The 19,783-nt window shown below is 41.8% G+C and overlaps 1 protein-coding gene across 2 annotated transcripts in view; it reads left to right on the top strand.

Moving 5' to 3' along the window:
• Positions 1–17,988, top strand: part of LRRC17 (leucine rich repeat containing 17) — a 28,752-nt gene extending 10,764 nt beyond the window's left edge. Inside the window, exons 2-5 of one of the 2 annotated variants that reach the window (XM_084897839.1) lie at positions 196–291; positions 2,752–3,662; positions 13,670–13,825; positions 17,093–17,988. In XM_084897839.1, the coding sequence (XP_084753965.1) occupies positions 2,888–3,662; positions 13,670–13,825; positions 17,093–17,490 (1,329 nt within the window). In that variant the 5' untranslated portion in view covers positions 196–291; positions 2,752–2,887 and the 3' untranslated portion in view covers positions 17,491–17,988. The remainder of the gene's footprint in view (positions 1–195; positions 292–2,751; positions 3,663–13,669; positions 13,826–17,092) is intronic. The other variant, XM_084897838.1, reaches the window with a different exon arrangement.
• The last annotated feature ends 1,795 nt before the right edge of the window (positions 17,989–19,783 follow it).

The following is a 19,783-nucleotide window of genomic DNA, read 5'->3' as shown; positions in this document are numbered from 1 at the left end:
CAGTCAGATCCGCCTCTTAGCGAGAGGATCAGTGTGCTCACAGGGTGGGAGACAGCCTGAGGGGAGAGGAAAGCCTGGAGGCGGACCAGGAGAGAGGAGGCTAGGTCCACGTGTTCATTCCCAGCTTCTTTGGCACCTTGGAGATCATGAACATAAGCCTATTGTTTCTGGGGTCCCGATTTTTCTGTCTCACAGACACATGGCCTTAAATATGAACATGGTGCATGTTTGTGTAGTTGTTGAATTGTTTCCACTTCCCGAAGACTACAGCGTTGGACATATATCTACAGGGTTAGTAAGAGCATTAAATAAGTAGGAATAACGTTTCTTGCCAATGTTTAACATAGTTTGCTTTTTTCCGTGTTTAATCTTAAATGAGCACACAGGCATATATTTTGGCAACACCTCTGTGTATGGGCATTCCAACAGAGCAGGCCCAAAGCTATGCAAACAACAGTAAAATAGGCTTCTTATACTCACCGTGAGTTTTGAGCAGTCAGAGACATTCAGCTCTTGCAAATTTTTACAGAGGCCTAAATTAAACAAGTGACATATCACTAAACAACATAGTACAAATGTTTAAACTTAAAGTTTTTCCATCCTGCATTCAATGCGATGTATTCATCAGAACACAAAAACCTTGGCAAGTCTTACTCTAAGTACTGGTTTCTTTTCCCAGAAAAACGGTTTCTTTTGGCTTTAAAATTAAAATATATACACATGTTTATTATTGTTTGAGGATTACAGACGGAAGCAGAAAAGAGAAAAATACTACTTTGTGGAAAACAGCATGTATTTAGAGCTTTTGGCTTCAAAGCACTGAAGCAAACCAACCTGCTTTTTTTGTGGCATGACTTTTTGTTCATTTGTTGTTGTTTTCTGTTTCCTTTAACATTTTATTATGAAAATTTACAAGCATACAAAAAAATTGAGAGAACTGGAGAATTACACGGTAAGTATACCCACCACCTAGATGCTACAATTTACATCTTACTACATTTGCTTTACCATTTATCCACTTGTACACCCATCTCTCTATCCCTCAATCCATCATAGGTTTTATGCATTTTAATGTAAGTTACTCTAGACATCAGCACACTTTCCTCCAAATACTCCAGGGTGCATAGCATAAATAATTCTGCAAGTATAATAATTAACAAAACATTTACGATTTCTTTAGGTTAGATTGACATACAGTTCACAATGAATTACAGTTAGAGAAGTGGAGGGCTAGAAAGGCCCAGTGCCTGATTAGCCCTGGGACCAGAGGCAACTGTGCAACTTTTGTAAGGAAGACAAGACGCGCACACAGAGCCAGATGGGAAAGTGACGCACAGTCGACACTCTGGGTTTAGAATGACAGGAAATAAAACGCCAAATCTGAGACAAAGGAGAAGCAGTGAGGAGCAGGAACACAAACAGTGCGCAGGAGGAATGCTTGAGGCAAAGAAGGGGGAGGCATTCTAGGTGGAGGAGGCCCGTCCAGGAGGAAAACTCCAGGCTAGGGAGTGATCCTGGCATTCACATGGCCAATGAATAGAAAACACATCTGCCATTCATAACCACATAGCCCCACGGTAATAACAACAGAAATGTTATTAATTATAAATCCATTTTGAGCATTTCCTCATCTGCCAAGAATGGACTATGTCCTAAGTAATAAATGCAAACCAAAACCACTTTCAGGATTAAAAAAAAAAAAAATGGAAACAATTCTTTCACATGCGCAGATCTTGGAAGTCATCAATAATACTTGCTGGCTAAGGAAAAAAATAGATTGCCTCCCAAATATAATAACTAAGTTTATGAGATTAAGATTTTTATAGGATAGCTACTTTGAGAGTAATTCGTGCATTCAACAAGTTTTTGCCAATAATCTGCTTCATGCTAGAAACTCTACAGGTGCCAGAAATACAACAGTGAACAAAAGAGACAAAAATCTCTGCCCCCCTCAAGTTTACATCCTTGTTTGGGGGGGGAGGTCGGACGGTTATAAACAAAAGAAATATCTGCTTTGAAAGATGGTGATACGAGCTCTGGAGGAAAATAAAACAAGAAAGAGGTGGGGAGCAGCCAGGAATGGGAAGAGGTGTGACTTCCAATACAGCAGAGCCGTGCTCGCTGAGAAGAGACCTTGAGCCAGGAGATGCCGAGGACAGTTGAGTTTCCCCCAAGCATTCCTGGAGTCCGCATGCAACATGACTGGTGATTGGGAGACAGTAAATGAAAGAAAAGAGTGAGCTCAGGAAGACAGCCATTGAGTCCTCTTTATTTTTACATCTCTAGGCTGCAAGGGGGAAACCCTTTAATTCTTGAATCCAATGTGCTGATAAACTACAGGTTTTGGTTTTCACAGTGCTAAGCCTAACTCTGGGGAGGGCTTCCCCGGGACCAGGCCCTGTGAAGTGTGTCACAGACAGGAGCCGTTTTCTCCTCTCTGCAATACAAGAGGTATCTTCTGCCCCATTTTACAGAGGCAGAAGACGAGGTGGAAGTACTTAGCCTCAGGCTGCACAGATTAGCAACTAGGAGAGCCTTGATTCACACTCAAGGCTCCACTATGTAGCCACTACACAAGGCCATTGGAGGGTGCAGAGCCTTATACACTGCTGCTTTGCATATGCCTTGATTATCTGAAATGTCTAGCTTAAAAAAAAAAAAAAAGAAAAAAGAAAAAAAAAAGCTGCAATTATCTGTCAATAACGGTGCTTACAATGTCCTAAACTATTTTTTTCCCCCCCTGCAACCTAGGGACTCGACCATACCTCAGTGGGACCTCACTGTTCCTGATCTGCATTAGTTAAGATTCCCCAAACTTGGATTTCAACGGAATCCTTTCATTGCTCCATCTGTCATACCCAGTAATTGGGGCCAGCTGGATGTCAGGATGCGCGTGGTTACCATCATAATAACCCTGCTTTTCTTCTGTAACGCGGCTGAGCTCCGCAAGGCGAACCCTGGGGGTGTGAGAAACAGGGCGAGTCCTGGCCGGGTGGGTGGGGGCCGGAGAGGCTCGAACCCTGTCAAACGCTACGCACCGGACCTGCCCTGCGAAGTGTACACATACCTTCACGAGAAATACTTAGATTGTCAGGAGAGAAAGCTGGTGTACGTGCTGCCCGACTGGCCTCACGACCTGCTGCACATGCTGTTAGCGAGAAACAAGATCCGCATACTGAAGAACAGCATGTTCTCCAAGTTCAGAAAGCTGAAGAGCTTGGACCTGCAGCAGAACGAGATCTCCAAGATTGAGAGCGAGGCTTTCTTCGGTTTAAACAGACTCACCACCCTCCTGCTGCAGCACAACCAGATCAAAGTCCTGACGGAAGAAGCGTTCATTTACACGCCTCTCCTGAGCTACCTGCGCCTCTACGACAACCCCTGGCACTGCACCTGCGACCTAGAGACGCTGGTTGCAATGCTGCAGATCCCAAAGAACCGAAATCTGGGCAACTACGCCAAGTGCGAAAGCCCACAAGAACTGAAAAACAAAAAGCTGCGGCAGATAAAATTGGAAGAGCTGTGCAATGAAGAAGAAAAGGAACAACTGGGCCCGAAACCCCAAGTGTCAGGGAGACCCCCGGTCATCAAGCCTGAGGTGGACTCTTCTCTTTGCCACATTTACGTGTTTCCCATACAAACACTGGACTGCAAACGAAAAGGTTTGTAAGTTTCTTTTTCTTTACATTAACTTCAGAAAGAGGAAGGAGGGAAGGAGGGAGGGAGGGAGGGAAGAGGAGAGAGAGAGAGAAAGAGGGAGAGAGAGAGAGAGAGAGAGAGAGAGAGAGAGAGAGAGAGAGAGAGAGAGAGAGGAACATCAATTGGTTGCCTCCCAAACACACCCCCACTGGGGGTTGAACCTGCAGCCTGGGTATGTGTCCTGATGGGGAATCAGAACCTGCCACCTTTTTGGTTCGTGGGATGAAGCTCCAACCAATGGAGCCAACGCCGGTCAGTGTGTCAAGTTTCTTGCTTTTTCTTTTTCACGGGCAATTTACAGTGTTCTTTGAATCTTACAACTCATTCCTACAGGAAGCTGTGCCTTGGAATTTCTGGTGTAACTTCCCCCAGAAATCTTTCTCCAATGACAGTGCTGGAGCCCACACTCAAGATGGTTGGTGCCTTAGGGGGCAGTGCAGGAGGGTGAGAGGGACAGCAATTTGGGTCCTGCTTTGTTGCGAGCTGTGGCTGGAAGGAATTCTTTTCATCTTAAATCTAATGTCATTTATTTTTTTATATTTTTTTTTTTGTATTTTATTGATTTTTTACAGAGAGGAAAGGAGAGAGATAGTTAGAAGCATCCATGAGAGAGTCATCAATCAGCTGCCTCTTGCACACCCCCTACCGGGGATGTGCCCGCAACCAAGGTACATGCCCTTGACCAGAATCGAACCCGGGACCCTTCAGTCCCCAAGCCGACGCTCTATCCATTGAGCCAAACCGGTTTTGGCAAATCTAATGTCATTTAATTGATGTAGGAAAGCCAGTGGGCATGAAAGCAAGTACAAAATGCTGTTTACATAACCCAAGTGCAGTCAGAATGTGGTGGTGTGCGTGTTGGGGGAATGGTGACCTCCAGGAGGACATTGTGTAGAGCAGGGCTGGTGAGGGCGCTGTCAGAGGAAGGCCAACGGGGAAGCGGCGATTGTGTAACTCACAGTTGAGTCTTCAGGTTTTAATGAGCACTGGCTGACATCCTGTGTCTCGATTGTCCCAAGTTACCCAAAATAAAACATGCAAAAACATGGCGGTGGGTGGGGGGAACTAAGTTAAAAGTATGTAATCAAAGAACTATGAGACTAAGGGAATCTTTCCAGAATATTACCTGCTTCCTAAAAATCATTCCTGGTTGTTTTTTTAATCTCACGCAATCTTAGGTTAGTCCTGTGCAGGGTTTGCACACTAAGGATAAATTCATGAAGTAAAACAGAAGGCAGGTTTTAGTAATGCCGCTGACAGGTTAGTGAAGACGTTCTCGGAGTGTGGTCTCGGAACCGCTAATCTACCCTAGGCTAACAAGCCATAGGACAGTGTCTGTTTCATTTATCCAAATGGGTTAATAACTCATTTGTAATCATGAAAGCTACATGTCATTGAATTAGGGTCTTGTGGGGCATGGTGTCATTCCACTTGCTTGGAGGGAGGTTTTGTTTCCTTAAGAACAAAAGGGAAGACACAGAACATAGACACTCTGGCTCCTCTCAGGGAACCATAGGCGGGAATTTGTTGACATTGAAGAAACAGGCAACCTGAGCCAGCAGGAAATGTGTTCATTTGTCAGCAAGGTCAAGCTCAAGCCTTGCCCCACTCTGTTGGACTCTGGAAGGTGGCACCTGGTTGGGTCACATCACAGCCATGTGGCTTGGAGAGGTTTGCTTACTGTGATTCCCTGTGAATTGTATACAATTTGATGCTTCAGCAGAGCAATTACAGCATCGTCACCAGGGAGAAGCCATTCTGGGGTCCCCTGAATTTAAGAGAGTGCTCATTAATTGAGAGCCTGCTATGTTCCAGGTGCTCCACATTCAGTCCTGTCCACAGTTGACTTCCCATTTACAGTTGAGGAAATGAGCTTCAGGGAGGTCAAGTCACTTGGCCGAGCGAGGTCTCAGGTAAACAGCAGAGCCAAAATTTGAACCTTGGCCTACATGACACTGCTGTCTTCTAACATTAATCTAACTACATTCAGGCAAGCAGCTGTCCTAACAATGGAATCATTAGAGAATTCCAGAAAGTCTGTATATGTAGTGCCTCTGTGGCCAGATTGGGTGGAATTTCCCAAATATTGTTAGGGTGAGTAGTGCTTCATTCTGAGGAGTGCATTTTACTAGGGTTTCCTTTGTAGTGCTTAAAAACTTGAACTATATATTTAAAAACTAGCCAGGTGAGTGTGGCTTAGTGGTTGAGCATTGACATATGAACCAGGAGGTCACCAATTCCTGGTTAGGGCACATGCCAAGTTGCAGGCTTGATCCCCAGTGGGGGGCATGCAGGAAGTAGCCAATCAATGATTCTCTCTCATCATTGATATTTCTGTCTTTCCCTTTCCCTTCCTCTCTGAAATCAATAAAAATATCTTTAAGCCGGGACCGGTTTGGCTCAATGGATAAAGCGTCGGCTTGGGGACTGAAAGGTCCCGGGTTCGATTCCGGTCAAGGGCATGTACCTTGGTTGCGGGCATATCCCCAGTAGGGGGTGTGCAAGAGGCAGCTGATCGATGGCTCTCTCTCATCGATGTTTCTAACTCTCTATCTCTCTCCCTTCCTCTCTGTACAAAATCAATAAAATATATTTAAATATATATATATATATATATATATATATATATATATATATATATCTTTAATAAAATAAAATAAAAACTAATTCAAAGCTACTAATCCTAGACTTGGGTTAGAAAAATTTCTTGATATTGCTGAGATTCTATCTTCAAGATAAAGTTAATTTGCACTTGGTGCACCAATGGTAAAGAATAAGTAGGTACAATTAAGTTTATTAATTATCTGAGAAAAAAATGCCAGCAACACAAAGTTAAAGACTTCTGTAGCTAGACTACACTGTCATTTAAGAAGAGATAATTTGTTAGGAAATTTGTTTTTTTTTTCACTGCTTTTCTCTTCTTGGGCCTTTCCCTCTCCCATGAGCCTATTTCTGCTTTGTCTTTTTCCCATGATATTTTTGTCTTTCTCTTGACAAAAATAAACTTATAAAAATGCACATATATATTTATTGCTTTACTTCCTCCACTTATTGTCTAAATACAACCTTCCATATATGCTCATAAATGCATTCCCCCTGCTTTAAAAATACACGTACTGTTTACTGGGAAATGATATAAATAAAATTTAATGGCATAAACAGCATATATAGCATAGGGCACTGCACTAAAGACAACTCACGTTCTTCCACATGTTAAAAAATACATAACCCAGAGGCTATACTTTTTAGATTTAAAATGTAGATAAAATTTAGATAAAAGGAAGAGTAGTCTTGTCTTTTAATATAATCAATATGAATCTATTGATTATTTTTAATTTTTTGGTATATTGTTGATGTCTGTATGTCTATTAAATGCCCTTTGATGCTGCCTGGCCTGGGGCATGTGCTTCAGATGGATAATAATAACTAAACTGCTTTCTTTGTGCGTGGAAAGCAGTACTTTAAGTAACCTTTACACATCAAAATACATAGGAGTTAAAAATCATGTCTAGACTTCAAGTATGACCATCTGAATATAATTCACTGTAATTTTCCATATCCCGTTCTATAAATAGGTAATAAATGTCAAATGCTAGGAATAATTGTCCTGCGATGTTCATCTCGAGCTCCCTGCCAGGATGTGGTAATAGTTTTGATTGCTCCACATGTCAGACTCTATGCAGGCTCTACAGAAGCCTGAAACATGCCATCAAGAGTGAAGCTGGCATTAATAATGAGTCAGAGCTGTCACCTCAGTGCTTGGTGTGTGCCTAAGTCAGCAGCTTCATGCATTACTTCATGTACTGCTCACAACTTTAAAGGAAATACTATTACCCTCATTTTTTAAATGAGGAAACTGAGATTGGAGAAGTTATGTTGTCTTCCTAAGGCCACACAGGCAGTCTCCAAGCAGATCCCATGCCAGAGAGCGCTATGCAATGTCGTCTCTCCCTTCAATATTCTGGGTATTTCTGTTAACCCACGAAAATTTATGAGGATTTGAACGCTCCTTCTCAGGCTCTATACAGTGTACCATGCACATGGTACCACACAAGGACCCGAATCCAGATCCCCTAACTCAGGAGTTGTGCCTCTCCCAACTGACAGATGATGAGTCAGATGGTATGTGTAGGGTACCGTAGTATGTGCTAGTTTGACCACAGTATGACCACATAGACCTCAAAAATAACTATTTTTGTGTTAAACATCTGACAGTAAGAAAAATAAATAATAGCTTTATTCACTGGGAGACAGGCACTTTGCCAACAAAACTTAGTCTTTCAAAGGGAATAAATGTAAGACTAGTTGAAAGGCATGTTTATGCCATATTGAGGTAAATTGATCTGCCAAAAATACATGAAAGTAGCAGTTTTAAAACTGCCTTTTAGCTTCACATTTACCAGGATAATTTACCAGTTTTAAGGATTCATTTTGCCTCTAAGATTAGGACTGGGGAGAATTATGCCCATCAGTTGTTCCCAGTAGCCTCTGAAGTTAATTTCACCACTGGCTTGAATGATAATTAAGATTTTTTTTTATTTGCAATAAACAGGCCCATTTATGTCTCTCTTCTCACTACTACTAAGCCTTCAGAGTAGTTCTGGCATTGCTGGCAACCAAGATAGACTATTAAATGGGAAATTACATGGAGAAAACTTTCCAGCTTCCTCCTCAAAATCAGCAAGACTTGGTTGGGGAAGAGGCAAGGCTTGTCAGGGGTGATAATCAAGTAAATATGGTTTTTGTTGAGGGTTTACAAAGGATTTCAGATGGCAGCCATTAACCATGTGATGTCTGGTCTAGAAATGAAATGCTGGCCAAATTTGACCTCTGGCCTGGGAAATTTGTATTTAATCTTTATCAAAACAAACATGCTTTACATCAATATTTTCAATTCTCATTCAAGATTAAAGTAAACGAGCTAAAGAACTTTATATACATCAATACAATAAAATTTTTCTATGATTTTCCAAGCCATACTAGTAAAGGCTTTGGTTTGCAATTCCTGGTATTACTTATGGATCCTCTTTTTACTCAGGGCTGCTGCTAACAAAGGAACATGTTTCTGCAATTCCTGTTCCTTTTTCAGCATCCACAGGTCTGCCACGTTGCTTAAGCTGGGATTTCAGGGTGTTCTCATCAACATTTTTTTCCACCCATTTATTTGTGGTTAACCCTTGTCCTCCAGTGGTCCCAGATCCAGCCCAGCATATGTGGGTTCAGTAAGCAAGTCTTGATACAAGTCCAGAACCTAGGAGATGCTGACTCTGGTGATGAGGAAGACCTACCGCCTTCAATGGCTTTTTAGCGTCTTGGTGAGGATTTGGGCTTTTATTCAGGGAGATGGAAAGCCACTGCAGGATTCTGCCACCTGGAGGGTGGGAAGTCATCTGGGGAAAGGACAAAACTGACATGATCTGACTTACAACATCTTAACAGGATCACATAGGCTTAGGATACTGTTGGGATAACCCAGATAAGAGGTAAAGGTGCTATGGGCCAATATGGTAGCAATGGAAGAAGTGAGAAGAAGTGGGATTCCAGATTTTAAACTAAAGCTCTATTCTGTTTTTAAAACCCTTCTTAGAAGATGTGATAGCCATTCTCAATAGCTATTCCAAGTGCTAAATGCCAAGAAATTATTTTTTTCATTCATTGGGGTGACATTGGTCAACGAGAACATATATGTTTCAGGTGTGGATTTCTATGTTACAAGATCTGTATATTACACCGTGATGGGCACATGGTGCAAGAAAAAATTTCTAATGTCTGTTCTCAATTGTCTCTGTGGTTTCCAATTATCACCAGGATCTCCATCTCCTTGTTTACACGTAGTGCCCAAGAGAGACCATTGCTCTCTAGTTAGGGTCTTGCTGATCCTAAAGGGTCAGGGTTACCCCACTGTTGCACCATTATAATAAGTTTAACTCTTAAAATCTTTCACCTTTTAGTATGTTGACAGATACAGCTTTAGGTCAAATGGAACCCTCTCTTATTGGAGGACAGAAATAGGATCACTACAAATTTTCAAAGTACTTTTATTATAAGAGGCTTCAATATATAACCTGAATCTCATTAAACATAACAAGCATTAATGAGCTCCTATTACTTACCAAGGGCTAGTTATCTATTGCTGCCTAACTATCCCAAAACTTCCAGGCTTAAAACAACACACTTTATTATCTCACAGTTTGTGTGGGCCAGGAAACCAGACATGGTTCAGCTACGTCCTCTGATTCATAATCTCTCACAGAGTTGCAATCAAGGTGTTGATCGGGGCTCAGGGCAGTGATCTCATCTGAAGGCTGAACTGGGAAAGGATTCCCTTCCAAGCTCACATGGCTGCTAGCAGAATTTGATTCCTTAAGAGCTGTTGGACCTGAATTCCTTGCCAGCTACTGGCCAGAGGCCACCTTGAACTCCTTGCCATGTAAGCCTCTCCAACATAACAACTTGCATCATCAAAGCCAGCATCAGAGTCTGCTAGCAGAGCAAAAGTCACAATTTCTTATAACCAAATTATGGAAGGGACATCCCATCACATTTGCTGCATTGTTAGAAGCAAATCACTAGGTTCAACCCATACACAAGGGAATAAATAGCAGTAGAGGGGATCATTAGCTGCCACATATCATCTATTTATGATATACTAGAGGTCTGGTGCATGAAATTTGTTCAGGAGTGGGGGGGAGAAGAGTTCCTCAGCCCAGTCTACGCCCTCTCACAGTCTAGAACCACTTGGGGGGGGGGGGGGGGTGTCTGCCTGACAGCTTAGGCACAATCCTTTTGGGGATAGGGCCTAAGCCGGCAGTCAGACATCCCTCTCACAGTCCAGGCCTCTTGCAGTCCAGGACCCCTCTCTCTGTATCACCTGCCTACAGTGGAGGCAGGAGAGGCTCCCACCACCGCTGCTGTGCTCACCGGCTGTGAGCCCAGCTTCCAGAAGCCAGGCTTACTGCTCCTTAGTGAGCCCAGCTTCTGGTTGAGTAGCACCCCCCTCCCCCCCCCCGTGGGAGTGCACTGACCACCAGCTCCTGCATCTGATTCCCAACAGTCAATGCACAACATAGCGACCGACCGCTCATTCCTCCAGTCATTCCACCATTCAGTTGATTTGCAGAGTAGGGGTTTATTATATAGGATTAGGCATTGTTCTAAACCTTCCTTATGAAGCTTCCATGGTGAAGAGAGGGTGAGAAATGAAAAAAAAAATCACTGAAATGTATACTATGGTAGTTAATAACTACTGTTGAGAAAAAAGCAAGGAATGGTGGTATTATTATTATTATTACCCACTTGAAAGCAGGGAGATGTTATTTTAAATATGTACAGATCCAGAAAGGTCTCATGGCCATCCCAATATATTGACTGACCCCAGTTGCTCCCCTATCCCTATTTCATCTACATGCCAACCTTGAGGATTCTAAGCAGGTGGAACAACATTAATGAAACAGAAAGGTGCCATGCATAGGCAGAAGAGCATAGTGGTTAGAAGCATAGATTCTGGGTGAATATGTTTATGTTTAATTCCTAGGAATGTGACTGTGGGCAAGTTGTGCAAATTTCTTCATCTATAAAAGGATAATATGCCCTGGCTGATGTGGCTCAGTTGGCTGAGGGTTGTCCCATGCACCGAAAGTTCACCAGTTCAATTCTCAGTCAGGGCATATGCCCACGTTGAAGGTTTGATCACTGATCGGTTGCATACAGGAGGCAGCTGATAGATGTTTCTCTCTCATTGATGTTTCTCTTCTCTCTCTCTCTCTCTCTCTCTCTCTCTCTCTCTCTCTCTCTCTCTCTCTCTCTCTCTCTCTCTCTCTGTCTCTTCCTTTCTCTCTCCCTCCCCCCCTCTAAAAAAATTAATAAAAATATTTAAAGACAAAAAATAAAATTATAATAATGCTGCTTAGCTCGTAGGGTTCTTGTCATTTAATACTTGCTAGAGAACTTAGAACAGTTCCTGCACATTAATACTAAGATCCCATCAAGAAGAGAAAGCAGCTGAAACCGGTTTGGCTCAGTGGATAGAGCGTCGGCCTGCTGACTGAAGGGTCCCGTTTCAATTCCGTTCAATGGCATGTGCCTTAGTTGTGGGCACATCCCCAGTGGGGGATGTGCAGGAGGCAGCTGATCAATATTTCTCTCTCTTCTGACTCTATCCCTCTCCCTTCCTCTCTGCAAAAAATCAATAATATATTAAAAAAGAGAGAGAGAGAGAGAGAGAAAGCAAATTTAACAGAAGAAGAAAAAAAAGGATACTAGAGAAAGAACTACCAATATCATTCCATTAAAGACCATGGATTCTGAGCTGTTAAAGGTGGGGAAAGCCCTGGCCAGTGTGCTCAGTTGTTTGAGCTTGGATCCTGTGAAGTGAAGGGTCGTGGGTTTGGTTCCCCGTCAAGGACAGGTACCTAGGCTGGGGTTCAATTTCTGCCCCCAAGTGGGGTGGGGTGGAAGGCAACAAAGAGCAATTAAAAAAAATATCCTCAGGTGAAGATTATTAACATCAACAACAACCAAAACGAAAAAAGAAAAAAAGTGGGAGGTGGGGAGGAAGGGATAAGCCTGAGTCTTTTTGAAAGTAGCTATAAGAAATCATAAACAACAGAGGGTTTTATATATACATTTGGGAGAATTTAATCAACAATTAAGTTATTCTTTACCAAAAGGGGCATTATGGATAAATGGCTACCACTTTTCATATATTTATTTCACTCTACCCACTTCAAAACATCTCTACTTCTTCAGGAAGTTTTGAGGCCGTGCTATTTCTCAAGTACCAATGAATCTGGACGTTTTACTTGTTTCTTCTAGTTTCCTTTTGTGGGAACAAAAACTAACATGGCTTTACTTCCCCTAGTTATTTCACCTCTTTTGTTTCTGATTTCATTTATTTGGGATAAGGTCTCTTCAGAATATTTTCCTAAGGGATAAGAGAAAGGGCAAGCATTATTCTAAAATATAAAATAAGCACACTGCGTATTTTTTTAAAAAGCATGCCTTAGAGACTGGCATAAAGAGTAGGGTAGGGGTGTCGAACTCAATCAGAGAAGGGGCCAAAATATAAAATCCAGCCTAAATCGCGGGCCGAATGGTTTACTGAACAGTCATAAACTGACAATGTCATAAACTGACAGCGGAGTGCAGTGATGACAGCGCGGTGCGGGCCACATTGCAAGGCCTGGCGGGCTGGATTTGGCCCGCGGGCCTTGTGTTTGACACATGTGGAGTAGGAGATACACTAGGTGAGCCTTGGTTTTCTATTAACCTATCCCCTGGCCTCCTCTTCCAGAGGCGGAGCCCCGGAGGAGTCCGGAGTGACAGAGCATAAACTAAATCAAAGAATTCAGAGAAAAAGTGTGAGATGAGGCGCACAGGCAATGAGTCAGGATGCTCTGACTCCCTTGGAATGTCAGCATCCAAGGAAAGGAGAAATAAGATAACAGCTTGAGGGTCACCAAGGTCAAGAGCTTTTTGTTTGATTTTTGTAGTGTGGAGAGAGACCTGAGCTTATTTGTGGGGCTGAGGAGAAGGATAAACTAAAGATGCATCAAAGAGGCAGTAATCACTAGGGAAAACACAAATAGGAGGTTTGAATTGCTTCGCTTCATTTTAGCTTTCTTTTCTGTAAAGCTTCCTAGCTGATGCTGCGGGCAGGAGGCGTGAGTCCACCGCCTCCCTGATGACTGAGCCAACTGAGCTGTGTCGCCTCTTGTTCCCTTGATTTCTCACAGCTGCTTTGAGGAAGTTTCTCTGAACAGCTCGGCAATGAGCGGCCCCTTAAGTGTCACGCACTTGGCTCACCGGCCTCGGGCACGTGCTAAGGCTTGCTCTTGCAGGCCTTCTTTGCGTTTAGCTATCCTTTTCCCCTGCAAGAGCTGATGCTTACAATCACACAGGTGTTAAGAATGGTAAGAGCAAAAGGGAGCCAGAGGAGGCCTGGTAACCTGAATATTATTAATGTTTCCAGAGTTGAAGAAAGTTCCAAACAACATCCCTCCAGATATTGTCAAGCTTGACTTGTCATACAATAAAATCAACCTGCTTCGGCCCAGGCAGTTTGAAGATGTTCATGAGCTAAAGAAATTAAACCTTAGCAGCAACGGCATCGAATTCATCGATCCTGGTAAGTTCCACAGACCAGCCCTTTTAACCTGCGACAGATGTTCTCTGTTTTTTAATCCCTGTGGCAACGTTTATAGTAAATACAATTTAGTTTTTTAAAAACTAAGTAATAAAATGTTTGACTTTAAATTAAATGTCATTAGTTTAGAATTTGTATAATTAGAACTTGTTTAGTTAGATTAAAACTTGCTTAGCACTCAGAAAAATTTGCCAAAATGTTGTTTTATGAGGTATGTAATACTATATATTACTAAGCAACGATTATTTAATTGGTTCAAATAAGAGTGTTTTATAGAATACGAAAAAAAATAAGAATATATGGCTAGTGAAATTCTAAATGTGATTTTTAAAGGGAAATTCAGATTTGGCATTTTCTTTGCTATTCATTAAGTTCCAACTTGTTTAAAGTAGGACTTAAAAAAAAAAAACTTGTTTAAAGTAAATTTGAAACAATCTGCTAAGCACTAAGGTTCATAAATTAAGATAAAATGTCCTCAAACCAGAGCCAGTCATATTTTATCTAATCCTAGATCAAGATCAGTTCTTCCCATATTTCAAATCTCTTCTCTGTTTTCTAAGCAAGCCTCTGGCAAAAACAGGAGTGGTAAATTACACAATGGATTTAGAAAGAACTGAGAATTGCTGCAATATTAGATTTGTAACAAACATAATCTACGTGCCCTCACAGTGCTATTTCAATTTAAAAAGTCTTATCTATCAGCCGAAACCGGTTTGGCTCAGTGGATAGAGCCTCGGCCTGCAGACTGAAAGGTCCCAGGTTCGATTCCAGTCAAGGGCATGTACCTTGGTTCCGGGCACATCCCCAGTAGGGGGTGTGCAGGAGGCAGCTGATTGATGTTTCTCTTTCATCGATGTTTGTAACTCTCTCTCCCTCTCCCTTCCTCTCTGTAAAAAAAATCAATAAAATATATTAAAATGACCTAAAGAAGTTTTCAAATAAAAGACCTTCTATATTTTGGGGCCTTTGAGATGACACCCTGCCAAAGTAGACTTACTTAATGACGTATGCTGGTAGATACACAAATGCAGTAAGATCTGCCGGTCTTTAGGAGGTGTGAATGACAATCTCATGAAATTCCAGATATTATTGCAAAAAAGGGGGGAAAGAAGACACCCTAGTAGGGGTTTTACCTCCCTTAAGAAACACATGCAAACTAGCTTTTCAACGTGCCTGGATTCAGATGGTTTAAGTAATAACTGTAGTGCTTTCAACACAAAATGTAGGAATGTTTACACATGCTTTCAATCTGAAGGGCTGACTTGTTTAAGGAAAGTAAATTGTTGAGATCATTGACTCACAAATGTTAGCAAATAGAAAAAAATGCAGGATCTTCAGAACAAAGATTACAAGAGTTGACCTTTTGCTCCTTTCTACCGCCTATGCGCCACCCCACACCCCCAATGATTTGCTCTGCACCAAAGTAGAGTTGTTTTTGAGGGAGAGGATTCTGGGTTTTGTCTGAGAACAAAATGATATGAAAATGCTTGATGGTATTAGTATGAGGACATGTTTTCCAAATTCAAAATAAGAACACTTTATGCTCTAACAAGAGTATTTTAAAACAGCAATGAGAAAATGTTTGAAATCGAAGCAAAATATTTGAAATTAGGATTGAACTATAAATTTTAGGGTCAGTCCACATCAACTAAAATAGGGATAATCTAGGTTTAGATTTCTTTACTTTTAAAAAAAATAAAGTTTCTTGTCTTATTTTGTGCTATGTCTTTGATATTTATTGTAAACATCCACGCCCCCACCCCCAGCAGAATTAAATTACATGTGATTCAAAGCTGATAACTACCATAGTTTGCCAAAACACAACCAGATGTTTTCAAAATGCTGATAAAACTGTTTTGTTTTTAGACTCTACAGGACTATCTAAAGGAATATAATCCCCGCCCTCTAACCTGGGAATAGGCTTGGGGGGTGGGGGGTTACATTTTCAGAGTTTACTGATTTCCCAGGGAGCTTTCAAATCATCACCAGGCACAATTTCATGTTTTATGCATTTATTTCTTATATTTGAAATATTTTCCTAATTCATGCCGGTTTTGTGGTATCTTTCCAGTGAGCATAAAAATGCATGTGAGCCCAAAATACATCTTTTAGAAAGCTAACTTAAAACTGATTTTAAGCGTATAAAATATTGTGTTCCAGTTAGCTTAAGCAAGGGGAAAGCTCTTTTTGAGTAAAAATATATTTTAGCACTTCTCATTTAGATGCATGTACTGTTAGGGAAATACAATGAAAACCAAAATGCCCCTGTTCCATGCTTTCTTGTCTCTGGATCCACTCCGTTCATCTGTTTATTTTGTTCATTGGAAGGCAGGGGAGGGTGGGTGGCAGGTAATCAACCAAAGACCTTGTATGCATTTATACATAACCTATGGATACAGACAATGGGGAGGGGAGGGCCTGGGGCAGAAGCGAGGGTGGGGCGGGGGTGGGGGTGGGGGCTGGAGGGGTTGATTGGGGAGAAAAGGGGACATATGTAATACTTTCAACTTATAATGATTAAAAATAAGTAAATAATTGAGAGGGAAAAAACACACACACAAAATGTTCTCCCAACACAGAAATCCTCTCCACAAAAATAGTAGAGAAAGAAAAAAAAGCATTAAACCAGATGGTGATGCACATCACAAGCAATCTGCTAAGAAATTGTAAAGACAGAAAAGCTCTCACATTTCACATGGCCAAACAGATACAATCCAATGCATGCATGTTTTCATGGTAAGTGAGAGCTAGTCCTTGAGTAAGAGGACTTGACGGTAGCATTTGTCACACACAGTCAATCCTAACCTTACCCGGTGATTGAGGTGAGCAACTGTATTAGTGCACTGCCTTTATCAAGAGGAAAACAAACTTATATCTTTATGACGAGAGATGGTTTTGCAACTTGGAACAAGGCTCTTACCCTTCCACAGAAACTGGGAGATCAGGGTGCTGCTATCTTTCTTGATTGCATTTCAAGAGAGGGCTCCCAGGTCCCTGAGAAAGACATTTCTGACTCATAAACCTGACAAAAGGCCTTTGTCTTCTAAAGGACATGTGTGCACTTCAAAGAGAGGAGAGAGTACTTAGAATGATAAGTTTTCTCAAGTATGTGCTCTGAGAAAAAAAGGAGGGGATAAAACATTTTCAACAGTCTCTCATTTTTAACATATTTGCTCTTAGAAACAGCATACGATCGCATTGAACCCAATTCATTACTCACTGGTTTAATACACATTTTTCTGTTTCTAGCTACTTTTTTAGGACTCACTCATTTAGAAGAGTTAGATTTATCAAACAACAGTCTGCAAAACTTTGACTATGGCGTATTAGAAGACTTGTATTTTCTGAAACTCCTCTGGCTCAGAGACAACCCTTGGAGATGTGACTACAACATCCACTACCTCTACTACTGGCTGAAGCACCACTACAACGTCCACTACAATGGCCTGGAGTGCAAGACGCCTGAGGAATACAAGGGGTGGTCTGTGGGGAAATACGTTCGCAGTTACTATGAAGAATGTCCCAAAGACAAGTTACCGGCGTACCCTGAGACATTTGACCAGGATGCAGAAGAGGATGAATGGGAAAAAATACACAGGGAGCACACAGCAAAGAAGCAAAGTGTAAGAATCACGATAGTGGGGTAACTTAGAAATTCTTCTAGTTGCCACCTGTCATGTATTTGCTATACTGGTGTCAAAAAACACACGCACACATGTTTACATTTTGATTAACTATGTTGCCTATTTATGCAGGGTGATCCAACTAAAGAAAGGTTTCTTTAATTATTTTTATGATTTGAGTAATCAAGGAAATATTCTCCTTGATTATTTGCAGAAGAGCCTTTGGGGATGATTCCAAACTGGTAGCCTGCGGAAGATGGCTTCTTAATGACATTACAATTTCACAATGTCCTGTATAAATGTTTTTACTGCTTTTTAAAAACTATTTTTTAAATGTTCATTTTTACATGCTTTTTGATAGCTGTACAAACATGCCTAAACACGACCAAAATGAAAAGATACAAATGCTTGGTAATAATAAAATGTTTTCCTCTTCCCTCCGTCCTCACGCCATCCCCACCCCGCCTGTTTTCAATAAGTCAGCTTATACATTGAATAAATTTCCATTTCTGATTCTTGTGCGTTCCAAATTCTCAGCTACTCTTCATTGATCCTTGGCAAAACTGTCAAGCTAGACCTGAAGGAGAATTGTCACAAGCAACAGCAGAGAACCTGAGAATTCTGTTGAAGACTGGTCAGAAAATGAGGAGGAGATGTAGATGATTCATGTGAATCATGAGCCCTGAAGAGGTATAAATACAGCAAAGACACCACCGAAACTGGTTTTCCAATAGCATTCAGGCTAGAAGCCATCTATTAAGGGGGAAGGGGCTGAGCTCTTCCCGCTAACCTGATAGTTCAAGGAGCATCAAGCAAAGGATGAAATTAGGATTCAGGGCAGGATTTGGGATAAAGCAGAAACAAAAAAATAAAAAATTATATCAAAGGAAATGAGAGAGGGCTGTTGCCTAAGAGGCCCTATCATTTGGGTTTGCGGTTTAAAATTAACTCACTGAGAGGGGGGAAAAAAAAGGAGGCAATACCTGGAAATTGACTCCACCCCAAAGCAGTTTGAATTTTGACAGTAAGCTGTACTATTAGGAAGAAGAGTAAAATGAAAGAAATATGTGCGTATTGGGGGCAATGGTATATGTACAGAGATAATAATTTAATAAAAAAATTAAAAAAAAAGAAATATCTGCATATCCCTAAAAGTCCCACTTTCTCCTTTTTATACAGATTTCTTACTCACATGGAGTTGAATACATTTTTATTTCTCATCTCAAGATACTCCTAAAATGTTTATCAACTGGTCTTATTTGATACTTGCACAAATTCCCAAACACAGGAAATGGTGCAGGACAAATAGTAATGAGCATTTCTTAAGTACCTGCTAGATGCCAGACTCTACATTAAGAGCTTCACATATTCTAATTCATAGAAGAGTCCTCTGAGGTGGGTAATTCTATCTGCCTTCTCCAATGAGAAACCCAAGGCTTAGGTAAGTTGGAAAGGGTCACAGTGCTGACAGGTAGCAGAGCTAGGATTCAGGCCCACCTAAGCCCTTTCTGCTGTGCAGGGCTGCAGAGTGCGCTTTATTGTTGTTTTATTACAGTTGAAATCCAATATTATTTTGTATTAGTTTCAGGTGTACAGTAGAGTGGTCAGTCAGAAACTTTACAAAGTGCTCACCTGATATTTTCAGTACCCACCTGGCACAGTGCATAGTTATTAGAATACCAGAGGCCCAGTGCATGAAAGTTCATGCACTGGTAGGGGGGTCCCTCAGCCTGGCCTGTCCCCTCTCACAGTCGGGAGCCTTCAGGGGCGGGAAGTGACCAGGCGATCAGGGGAAGGGGCCACCTCCATCACACCTCTGCTGCTGCTACTGCCAACAGTGCAAACCTCAGCCAGCCCTGGTTACCTGAGCCTCAGCTAGCCCTGGGCAGCCCTTGGTGGCTGGGGGGGCTGAGGTGACTGGGGGACTCCAGATGCAGGCTCATGGAGCGGCTGGGTCTGCCTTGCCATGTGCCTGCTACCCCAGCAGGGCTGAGGGGACTGGCCACAGCCATCTTGTGGCTGTGGGTGCTGCCATCTTTGAGGGCATGGCAGTCAATTAACATATTCCCTCTTTATTGGCTGTGGGCACTGCCATATTTGCCATGGTGTGAAGGTCAATTAGCATATTCACTCTTTATTAAATAGGACTAGAAACCCAATGCACAAAATTCATGCAAGAGTAGGCCTTTCTTCCCCCAGCTGCCAGCACTGGTTTCCCTCCAGCACCCAGGACCTGGACTTCCCTTGTAGCTCCGGCTTCATCCAGAAGGTTGTCGGTCTAATTAGTATATTATGCTTTTATTATTATAGATTATTG

Source organism: Pipistrellus hanaki, assembly GCF_964339955.1.
Source record: "Pipistrellus hanaki genome assembly, chromosome: 10".
NCBI classification, from domain to species: domain Eukaryota; kingdom Metazoa; phylum Chordata; class Mammalia; order Chiroptera; family Vespertilionidae; genus Pipistrellus; species Pipistrellus hanaki.
This window is presented reverse-complemented; position numbering and strand designations above follow the sequence as displayed.